Genomic DNA, 12031 nt, shown 5'->3' on the forward strand with positions numbered 1-12031 from the left:
TAAGACTCTCTCTCAAAAAAAAAAAAAAAAACTCAAGGGCTCAAGTGATCCTCATGCCTCAACCTCCAGAGTAGCTAAGACTATAGGCACATGCCACCATGCCTGCTAATATTTCTATTTTTGGTAGAGATGGGGTCTGTCTCTTGCTCAGGCTGTCTTGAACTCGTGAGCTCAGGTGATCCACTCATCTCGGCCTCTCAGAGTGCTAGGATTACAGGCGTGAGGGGTTCGTGTGATACAGGACCAAATGACAGGATTTTCATTCTTTTTTATGGCCAAATAACATTCTATTGTGTATATGTTTGGGTATGCACACATACACAGAGGGTGCCAAAAAAAATGTATACACATTTTAAGCAAGAAAAAGACTATCCAAATTGTAATACTCAAGTCATGTTTGACTTCTACAATTATAAGAGATATAAGATATCAGTATATATTGAATATTAAATTTTAATACAGTTTTTTTCTTAAAATGTGTGTACTTTGGCATACTCAACACGTTTTCTTCATTCATTTACATTTAGGTTGATTTCATATTTTGGCTATTGTGAGTAGTGCTGTGATAAATAGGAGAGTGCATTCATGTTTTAAAAGAGGCTTTATTTAAAAAAATGGATAAACATGAAAGTGCAGATATTTCCTTTATTTGGAGCATATATACCCAGCAGTGCAATTCCTTGATCATTTGGCAGTTCCATTTTCAGGTTCTTTTTTTTTTTTTTTTTTTTTCTGAGACAGGGTATTGCTGTCACGCCAGCTAGAGTGCAGTGGTGTCATCATAGCTCACTGCAACGTCCAGCTCCTGGGCTGCCAACAATACTCCTGCCTCAGCCTCCCAAGTAGCTGGAACTCCATGTGTTGAACCACCATGCCCAGCTAAACTATTTTCAGTCTTTCAAAGAACTTTTATACTGTTCCATAATGGCTATACTAATTTACATTCCCACCAGCAGTATATAAGAATTCTCCTTTCTCTGAAGCCTTGTCAGCATGTTATTTTTTGTCTTTTTGCTAATAGCCATTTAAATGTGGTGAGATAATAGCTCATTGTAGTTTTGATTTGCATTTCCCTGATGATTAGTGATGTTGAAGGATTATTATTTTTAATAGCATCTTTATTGAGGCATAATTCACATACCATAAAATTTAACTCTTTGAAGTATTTTTAAGTGGTTTTTAGTAAACTCACAGGCTTGGGCAACCATCACCACTGTGTATTCTGAACATGACACGTAATAGAGCCATGTAACATGTAGCCTTTTCTGACTTGCTTCTGTCATGTTACAGTTTCTACCAGTACCTCATTCCTTTTCATTGCCAATAATAGTCCATTGTATGGATATACCACATTTATCTATTTATTAGTTGGGTACTTGGATTGTTCCTACTCTTTGGCTATTATAAATCTTCTTGCTGTGAACATTCACAAACAGATTTTTTTTGTGTGTGTGGACATAAGTTTTTAATTCTCTTGAGTGTCTAGGAGTAGAATTGCTGGGCCATACAATAACTTTGTTTAACATTTGAAGAAATAACCTGTTTTCCAAAGTTGCTGCACCATATTACTTTCCTGTCAGCAGGGTATAAGGTTCCAATTTCTCCGCAGTCTTGTCAAACTTTGTTAGTGTCCCATATTTTGATTCTAGCTACCCTAGTGGGAGTGAAGTGGTATCTCATCGTGGTTTTGATTTGCATTTCCCTAATGAGTAATAATGTTGAACACCTTCTCATGGGGCTGTTGGCCAGTATATATATCTATTTTATTTTATTTTACTTTTTTTTTTTTTCTTGAGACAGAGTCTCACTTTGTCATCCTGGATAGAGTGCTGTGGCATAGCTCACAGCAACCTCAAACTATTGGGCTCAAGCCATCCCCTTGCCTCAGCCTTTTGACTAGCTGCTACTAATAAATGCCTACCAGCTATTTGTTTTTAGGGTCTGGGTCTCTGTCTTGCTCAGGCTGGTCTCAAACTCATGGGCTTAAGCAGTCCACCCGCCTTGGCCTCCCAGAGTGCTTGGATTACAGGTGTGAGCCACCCTACCTGGCCTTTTAAAAAACTTTTTTAGAGATAGGGTCTCTCTCTTGCTCAGGCTAGTCTTGAACTCATGAGCTCAAACAATCTACCTGCCTCGACCTCCCAGAGTGCTGAGATTACAGGCGTGAGGGGCCTTTGTAAAAACTTTTTTAGAGATAGAATCTCACTCTTTCACAAAGACTGGACTGTAGTGGGGTCATCATAGCTCACTGCAGCCTCCAACTCCTGGCCTCAAACAGTTTTCCCACCTTCGCCCCCCCAAAGTAGTAGGATTACAGGCATGAGCCACCATGCCTGGCTGGCTACTATATGTATATCTTCTTTGAAGAAATATCTATTCAGACTCTTTGCCCATTTTTAATTGGATTATTGTATTGTTAAGTTGTAGGAATCCTTTTTATATTCCAGATATAAGTTCCTTATCAGATAAATAATTTTCAGATGTTCTCTCCCATTCTGTGGGCTGTTTTTTCACTTTCTTTTTTTTTTTTTTAAGATAGAGTCTCACTTTCTTACCCCCAGTAGAGTACTGTGGAGTCATAGATCACAACAACGTCAAACTATTGGACTCAAGTGATCCTCTTGCCTCAGCCTCAAGTAGCTGTAACTATAGGCACCCTCCACAATGCCTGGCTATATTAAGAGACAAGGTCTCACTCTTGCTCAGGCTGGTCTTAAACTCCTAAGCTCAGGTAATCCACCTGCCTCGGCCTCCCAGAGTGCTAGGATTACAGGCGTGAGCCACTGCACCTGGCCCTATCTTTTGACCTTCTTGATGGCATATTATGAGGCACAAAAGTATTAAATCTTGATGAGGTCTAATTTATCTTTTTTTTTGCTTTTGTTGCTTATACTTTTTATGTCATGTGTAACATGACCTAATCCAAGGTCATGAAAGTTTACTGCTGTTTTGAGATTTTTATGGTTTTGGCTCTTAACAGTTTTACATCTATGATTCATTTTGAGTTAGTTTTTGTATATGGTATGTGGTTGAAATCTAACTTCATTTTTTTGCTTGTGGATCTTCACTTGTCCCAGCACCATTTGTTGAAAAGACTATTGAATAGTCTTTATACTCTTACTGAAAATCAATTGACTATAAATGTAAGAGTTTATTTTTGGATTCTCAATTTTATCCCTTTGATCTATATGTCTATTATTATGCCATTGTCACACTGTCTGGATTACTGTAGCTTTGTAGGGAGTTTTGAAATTGGGAAATAGGAGTCTTCCAACCTTGTTCTTCTTTTCTGTATTGTCTGTCTCTTCTGGATCCCTTGTATTTCCATATGATTTTTTGGATATTGTCTATTTCTGCAAAAATGTTAGCTGAAATTTTGATAGAAGTGCATTGACTCTCTAGATCTTAACAATATTAAGCCTGTGATCCATGAACATGGGATATCCTTCCATTTACTTAGGTCTTTAATTTCTTTCAACATTGTTTTGTGGTTATCACTGTACAAATCTAACACTTCCTTGATTGAACTTACTCTTTTAGATGCTATTGCAATTAGAATTGTTCTCTTAATTTCATTTTTGGGTTATTCATTGGAGTGTATAGAAATATAATCAATTTTTATATATTGATTGTGTGCCCTGCAACCTTGTTGAACTCATTCTAATATATTTTTTAGTGGATTTCTTAGGATTTTCTACATTTAAGATCATGTTATCTACATACAGAGATATTCTTCCTCTCTAATCTAAGTTGTCTTTTATTTCTTTTTCTTTCCTAACTACTCTGGCTGGAACCTCCAATACAATGTTGAGTAGAAGTAGCCGTAGCAAGAGTAGACATCCTTAGATTATTAGATTAATACACACACACACACATACATACATACATACATACTTGGTTCTAAGTAGGACCTACTCAAGGTGGGGATGAGATTAAAATGTAAAATTGAGGTGGAAATTTATGGATGAGATAGCTTGTGAACTAGAGTAGCTAGGAGAAACTTCCCGGAAAACAGTTGATCTTTGGCTCGGCTGACAGGAGAAAGTTCATTTTTAAGTAGGGTTGGCCACATGAATGTAGAAAAAAATGGACATTGTGTCCCTGGGAAATGTCAGTGATCACAGAGGTGCTGTAGATCTGTCTTAGAGGAGGGAATCGTAGTTAATCACATAGTGCTACAGTCAGCCTACCACTGCCTATTCCCATTGCTCCAGGATATCCTATACCTGCCTAGGAACTCTCTAGAGCAGTGACACTCTCTGCATTATAATTACCCAGGATATCTGGTAAATAAACAGATTCCTGCTCCTCACTACAGACCTCTGGTGCAAAATCAGAATGTCTAGAAGCAAATCCTAGGAGTCTGCTTCCCATGTGATTTTTTTTTTTTTTTAGACAGAATCTCATTATGTCACCCTCAGTAGAGTGCTGTGGCATCACAGCTCACAGCAACCTCCAACTCTTGGACTTAACCAATTCTCTTGCCTCAGCCTCCCAAGTAGCTAGGACTATAAGCACCTGCTATAACGCCTGGCTGTTTTTTTGTTGTAGTTGTAGTTGTCATTGTTGTTCAGCAGGCCCAGGTCAGGTTCGAACCCGCCAGTCCTCCTGTACGTGGCTGATGCCCTAACCACTGAGCTATGGGTACTGAGCCTGCTTCCCATGTGATTTTTATGTATCCTGTAGTTTGAGGGACACTACCATAAAGCATGCCAGATAGCATCTAATCCCAAGCTTTGCCACTTCATTCAAACCCCATTCTTACTTAGAAGATGAGCTTCTCTCTGACTTAATCATTAAAGTCATGGTCATTGAGTATTTATTGCATTCTCTTATCTTTTTTTTTTTTTTTGAGACAGAGTCTTACATTGTCACCCTCGGTAGAGTGCCATGGTGTCATAGCTCACAGCAACCTCAAACTCTTGGGCTCAAATAATTCTCTTGCCTCAGCCTCCTTAGTATCTGGAACTACAGGCACCCGTCACAATGCCCAGCTATTTTTTTTTTAAGAAATAGAGCCTTGCTCTTGTTCAGGCTGGTCTCAAACCTGTGAGCTCAAGCAATCCACCCGCCTTGGCCTCCCAGAGTGCTAGGATTACAGGCGTGAGCCACCACACCCAACCTCCTTATCTTCTTTCCTCTTTACCTCAACAGACCGCAGTCTACATGTCTTTCCTGTCCTCCTCTCTCCCTCCTCTCTTTATTTACCCATGTACTTGTTCTCATCTCTTTCCATCTTCCAGCAGTTGACTGGGTAAGAACCAGATTGCTGAGGAAGAGCTAGAGAAGGTGTACAACTGTATGCTACAAAGCTGTACCAGGGCTGCCCACGGCTACCTAGGAGCAGAGTACCTCCCTCCAGAGGCTCCTCTTTAAGGGTGATGAAGAACGAAGATGCAGTATTTGAAGGGCCCACCTTTGTAGGCAAATCAATGCACAAATCACACTGGAACTGCATGTGTTATGTATCTCTGGGCATTCTGAATTCTTGGATATGTGTGTTATAGAGAAATGTGCCCTATTGTATTTTATCACTATTGTAAAGCAGCAGAAGACTTAGTTTATATTCTGTGAAATGAAAACTTATGTATCTATACACACATATTATTAAAAAATCAGAAAAAAAAAAATCAGTTCCTCATACTTACCTGGCAGGAGAGATACCATGATCATGAAGGTGGTTTTCCCAGGGTGAGGCTTATCCATTGCACTCCAGATGTGCTGACCCCTGCACAAATGTGGGAAACTCGACTGCATAATTTATGGTAGTGGGGGACTGCATTCATGCTTTCCCCTTTAAAAAAATAAGTAAGAAAAAGAAATCAGTTCCTCAGACATCCTCCTTTTTTGGCTTCTTCCCCTTTGTAGGTGTAAGAGATTTTCCCTATTTTGAACCTCTCTTGTCTGACCCTGCTGCTGCCTCCAGCTGTCATCTGATTTACCCCACCCTGTCAAGGTTAGACTTCTCCAGAAAGGGTGCTTTCCCCAAAGCCTTCACTTCCTCATTACACCCCTGTCTCCCCCAGCCCCGACTCTCTGCCTTCTGCTCTCAGAAGTACATTTCTTACAAAGGTTCCTACTGGGAATCTAGGTACTAAGGCCAGTGGTATTTGGTTGCACTGCCCTCTGACCACTCTGTAGCATTTGAGGCCATCATCACCTTGTCCTTCCTGCGGGGTGGCCTCTGTGACCATCTCTTCCTCTGGTGTCTGTTCTCCTGCTTTCTAACATGTGGCATGTGATCACTCCTCAGAGGCTAATCTTGGCTCTTTTTTTCTGCTTTCCCTGTGTACTCTCCTTGGATATCTTTTCTGTGACTCCACCCCTCACATTCGTGAATGCCTCTAAATTTGATCTCCAGATCCTTGTTTGTAACTATCAGATAGACACATATTCCTCTACATACCCAAACATCTCAGAGTCAGCATCCAAAACCAAAATGGCTGTCCCTCAGTAGGGTATGACATTCTCTACTCTTTTTTTGTCCTGAGGCAGAGTCTCATTTTGTCATCTTCCGTAGACTGCTATGGGATCATAACTCACAGCAACCTCGAATTCTTGGGCTAAAGTTATTCTCTTCCCTTAGCCTCCTGAGTAGTTGAGATTACACACCAGAATAACTGGCTAGTTTTAGAGATAGGGTCTCTGTCTTGCTCAGGCTAGTGTTGAACTCCTGAACTCATGCAATCCACCTGCCTTGGCCTCCCAGAGTGCTAAGATTATAGGCGTGAGCTAGCATTCTCCACTCTTAAATTCCTATCACCAGGTAGAAAGTTACCCAACCTCTAAAGCCCAATTCAAACACCATCTCCTCCAGGGAGCCTGCCTGAGATCCCCAGCCAGAAGTAATTCTGGCCCCTGAAATCATAAAACAAGACATTTCACCCAATTCAACATCCTTTCAGCTTGTGGGAGGAAAACGAAGCCCCAAACAGGTAAATATTTGCACAGGAACACACAACTAGTGCCAAAGTTCTCACTAGAAAGCCACTCTCCAGTGCACTTTTTACCATACCAAACAGTTTCTTAATGGCTTTAGTGCTTTCAATTATTCTTATGATGTATTATCATATATTGCTACATATTCATATTCGGGTACTCGGCCTATTTATAAAAATGATATGGCTATCTGTTTCCCATTCACCATTGAGTTCCCGCTGTACTTAGTTCAGGAGTTGTCACATAATTAGTGCTGAATAGATATTTCAGGGATGGATGAAATACAGTAAGGTTGCCTGACAGATTTTCTCTCATTAGGACCAAGCCCATTGCAGGGCAAATGGAGGCACACACTTAGAATGTATTTATTGGTTGGTTAATGATGGGGTAAGTTTAAATATCAGGCTGAGGAGTTTGGACTCTCTAAGCATCTAGAGCCATATGGGTTCTAGGGCAGAAAAAAGCATGTCTTAGGAGGGTCCAATTGAGCAGTGGCAGCAGAAGGAAGACATGGTGAGGGGAGAGCTCCAGGAAGGAGACAGAGGGATTGGCACAAGCTAGCAGCTTCCAGTACTAAGGAATGGGGTGGCTGTGATGGGAGAAGTAAGGAGGAGGAGCAGGGATGAGAGGTAGGATTTCAGTGGGAGAAAGATGCTGCTGAAAAGCACAGCAGGGTGGGGCCAAAATGTGGCGTCTTCTGCAGAGGGTGTGAGGTACCACGCAGCGTGATTCCCCAAATTGCCCTTTCAAGTAGGTGTGGTCAGGAAGCAGGCTTGAAACTCATGAGAAGTTATTATCTAACCCAGTGTGTCTCACCTCAAAGATCTTGCCTTCATCCTTAGGTGCCTCCCAAGCATATAGGAAGGAGACAGATTAGGAGTTAAGGTTACAGAATGAAAATGTATTTGTAGTGATTTGAGTTAATGGTGGCAGATATTTATGACCAGCCCATCATGTTTTCACTCCTACCTGAGGAAACCTCCAGAAGATGGACCAAAACCATGAACTTAAGTCCTTTTTCTGTCTCCTTTCCATCTCACAAAGAATTAAGTTAAATCCAAAAAAGTACTTTTTAACAATCAGAGTTAAAAGAGTCCCCAGAATGAATGAGCTCTTCCCTTGGGGAGATCTTTAGGAGATCTTTAACCTCTAAGTCTAAAATTGCAGATAAATGATTTCTTCCAGGTTCCTTGCAGCTCTCAAGTTCAAACATTACTAGTCCTACGCAGTGCCTATGGCTCAAAGGAGTAAGGTGCTGGCCCCATATGCCAGAGGTGGCAAGTTCAAACCTAGCCCCAGCCAAAAATCACACACACAAAAAAAAATTACTAGTCCTACCTGCAGTGGCAAGGCCTCCTTTTCCTGTGGGTCCTACTTTTTGTTGTTGTTGTTGTTATTAGACCTATTAAAGATTTTTTTCAATAACCTCAGCTGGAGATAAAGAGTTAAACACAGAAAAAAAAATTAAAAAAAAAAGAGTTAAACACAGACCCAGGAAGTTCTTGGTTTGGTCCACCCAGGCCCCTTCAGGGCACGCAGAGGGAACCCTTTTTCAACCCCTGTTAAGTCTGCCTTCTGAGCAGGTTGGGATGTTCAGTAAGGTGCTGGAAGTATTTGGTGAACAAAGAGGGTCAGTCCCTGCCTCTAGGGCATTTAAGGCAAATCAGTGTACAGGCACAGTGCACTGTGATACATGCTATGATAGGGCATGCACAGGAAGCCAGGGGCACATTTCCTGTCCTCCAGTTCCTTTCTAAGTAAACAGGCAGACAGTGCTCAGTGAAGATGTTCTTAAAAAGTCTCGGGCTATTGTCTCCATGGTTGCGCACATGCCCAAGTCATCTTCTATGTGCCAATCACGTCAGTGAATGAAGGAGTTGTATTGGCTTGTTTTTTTGGGTTTTTTGGTTGTGGGTTCTCCACCCTCCAGAAATTCTATATTGGTTTTCAGAATCAGGGAGAAAGGAATTTCAGATTATGTACTTTTAAGATTATCAGCACAGAGGCCCATGTGTTGCTTGGAGAGTTTATTCCTAAGTGCCATCTTCATGTTCTACCTCTGTTCTTGGTCCCAGCAGTCAGTGGGGAGGGGGCCTGCCCTATGAAATGCCAGAATTGTCATTCCACAGGAGGTGCCGTCAGTCAGGAGCACAGACAGTGCTGGATTAATACCTCTCTCCAGCTTGTAGCTCCACCTCCCAACTCCTCTTTCTCTCAAAAAAAAAAAAACAAACAAAAACAAAACAGTTCCACCAAGAGGGTGTGGATAGCCTTGCACAGTAGGTATGTTACTGTGGCCAGGCCTGCCTGTTCATGGCCCAGGGGGAGAATGAGCCTCTTTAGAGGCTTTGTTCGAGCCCTTAGGGTCCTCTCCTCCTAGCACTGCTTGGCTCAGAAATGTAGGAACAGAAAGTTCTTCCTTCTCCTCTGCCCTCCCAGAGGCCCTCTCTCACCATCACCTGTTTTCTCTCTCCTTGGAGGTCCATTCTGCCTCCAAACCCTGGCCTGAAAGTCCTCAATCTCAGAAGGACTGGGAAGGGTGCAGGAGGACAAAGGATGGTGGCTGTTCTATTCCTGTTCCTCGCTAACTTTCCTTATCTCTGCATTTATTCTTTTTTTCTTTTTTGCAATAGAGTCTTTCTCTGTTGCCTGGGCTAGAGTGTCATGGCCTTAGCCTAGTTCATAGCAACATCAAACTCCTGAGCTCAAGCTGTCCTCCTGCTTCAGCTTCCCAAGTAGCTGGGATTACAGGTGCTAGCCACAACACCCAGCTAATTTTTGTATTTTAAGTAAAGCCAGGTCTTACTCTTACTTAGGCTGGTCTCAAACTGTTAAGCTCGAGCAGTCCTCAGCCTCCCAGGATGCTAGGATTACAGGCTTGAGCCATTGGCCTGGCCTGGACTCTGACTTCAGTGTTCTCACATCTACCTTTTCCCATAAAACGTTATCTCTGAACCAATATAGGGAAAGGGCAGCTGGCCACCAGGGTTCCTTCTGCAAGCCCCCTCCTAATACGTAATATACTAGTGTTCACTCTCATATCCTGACTGAGCATCCCTCTCCTCCCCTCTAGCTTCATAATCCTTTTCTGAAATCCTGATGCCGTATTCTTTCTTTTCTCCCTCCTACCCTCTTGCCCCCAGGACCCTGCTGGAATCTTTGAGCTGGTGGAAGTGGTCGGCAATGGAACCTATGGGCAGGTGTACAAGGTGAGACTCAGATGGTGCAGAAGCATGACTTTCACATCCATGGGCTCTTTTGAGAGGCGTGGAAGAAGTGGGTTCCCAGTCTGGAGGTCTCAGCAGGGTTATGGGGGACCACTAAGGCTGGGGCCCTGGGAAAGGGAGGAGAGGAACTGGGAGCGAGGTGGGAAAGGAAAGAATGGCCAGAAGGGAAGCATTTGTACTGGCCTCTGCCTCTGAGTGTGGACCTAGTCCTGGGCATGGTAGAAGCAGGTGTGTAGCTGGGCAGGGTGTGGGACAGGGAAGCATGAGTGCAGCCTGGAGAGCAGTGGAAAAGGTATGGGAACTTGTGTGTCAGAATTCAACCTGGGAATTCAGTGCAGAGCTAAAGCAGAAGGTATGAGGTGGACTTCTTCCAAGACCACAGAGATACCCAGGACTTAGAGGTGGTAGGATCTTCTGCAGAGGGGAGTGGCTTTCTTGAGCTCTTGCAACTGGCCTGCAGCAGACTGGAGCCAGAGCTCAGGCTTTCTGCTTTTGAAGCTGAAAGTGACATTTTCTCGGCCACTGATTGTAACTTTTAGCCTGGCCAGCCCAGCCCTCTCATTTGGCCTGACCACCGCTCACACTTGGATGCGGGGATATGGCTGCAGCAAGGAGTGGGGATGTTCAAGGTGGGTGCTGCCTCCGAGCTAAAGGCCCCCCTGGAACACACAGCCTGTTGCTTCTTCATCTCCAGACACATCTCCAGTGCTTGATATCTTCACAAGTCCCTTGTGTTTCTGTGGCCCTTTGTTTCCTATATCACTGGGAGCACTCACTTTTCTGTTGCCCTCCTTCCCCTGTGAGCTTTGGGGAAACAGACACCCCACCACCACCACCAATCTCTTACCTAGTTGTTGCCATAGAAATAGTAGCTCTGTGTGCTCCTGCTTCTCTGGGCTTGGGGTCTTAAATGGCTGCTGAGGATAAAAATAATCCATGGGCTGGCAAAACTTTGTCCCCACTGTGAGTAGCTGCCTTCGCCCACCCTGCTTTTCCCCAGGAAGGCTTGGACTTTCCTATCTGTGCCTTAGATCGTACCTGCTAGGAATTTCAGAAGGATGGTGGGGGAGTGAGGAATGGCTGGGGCACACTCAAGAAGTGGAAGTTTCTTTCCATTAGGACTAGTGACTCAGGGTAGGGGGACACTGGGATATGTCAGCTCTTGTTTCCTTGAGTTCCCTAAAATCTCAGCTCTGTCTCTGTTCTTTCCCTATGAACAGCAATAAAAAGCTTGAGGGATAGGGTTGATTCCGAGAGAGGCCTCCTGTGTGGGTCAGGAAAGCACCTGGTGTTTTTGTCTTGCTTAGTAGGGGGTTGTGGAAGAGAAGAAAACCCCTCCCCCCTTCAGTCCCTCCAGTCTTGATTAGGATGGAGAAATATCACTCCCTATTCTAACTTTCAAACTGTAGAAAGTCTAAGCCAGAGGGGCTGGAACAGAATATAAATATCTCTCATTTGTCTCTCGTGAGGTTTTTTTTTTTTGGGGGGGTTGTTTTTTAAAAAACAGAGTCTCACTTTGTCTCCCATGTAGAATACAGTGGCATTTTCCTAATTTACTGCAACCTCAAACTCCTGGGCTCTGATGATCCTCCTGCCTCAGTTTCCCAAGTAACTGGGACTATAGGTGTGCTCCACTACATCTGGCTAATTTTTCCTATTTTTGGTAGAGGTGGAGTCTTGCTCTGCTCAGGCTGGTCTCAAACTCCTGAGCTCAAGTGATCCCCCAACTGTCATGGCTTCCCAAGAGTACCCAGCCTCTCTTGAGGTTTTTTATTTTTTTTTTGAGACAGAGCCTCAAGCTGTCCCCCTGGGTAGAGTGCCATGGCTTCACTGCTCACAGCAACCTCCAACTCCTGGGCTCAAGC

The 12031-nt window shown here is 43.3% G+C and overlaps 1 protein-coding gene and 1 non-coding gene across 9 annotated transcripts in view; both read left to right on the top strand.

Annotated features, from left to right (window-relative positions):
- MINK1 (misshapen like kinase 1) overlaps positions 1 to 12031 on the top strand; it is a 66057-nt gene that overhangs the window by 35614 nt on the left and 18412 nt on the right. For all 8 annotated transcript variants that reach the window (XM_023514029.1, XM_023514030.1, XM_003791204.1 and 5 more), the window contains exon 2: positions 10083 to 10148. In XM_023514029.1, coding sequence (XP_023369797.1) covers positions 10083 to 10148 — 66 coding nt within the window. The remainder of the gene's footprint in view (positions 1 to 10082; positions 10149 to 12031) is intronic.
- Positions 5641 to 5797, top strand: LOC111725684. The gene has a single exon (XR_002773697.1). It is a non-coding gene; the product is annotated as a U1 spliceosomal RNA (small nuclear RNA).

The sequence above is a fragment of the Otolemur garnettii genome, unplaced genomic scaffold (genome assembly GCF_000181295.1).
Source record: "Otolemur garnettii isolate 467f Iridium unplaced genomic scaffold, OtoGar3 scaffold00046, whole genome shotgun sequence".
Lineage (NCBI taxonomy): Eukaryota > Metazoa > Chordata > Mammalia > Primates > Galagidae > Otolemur > Otolemur garnettii.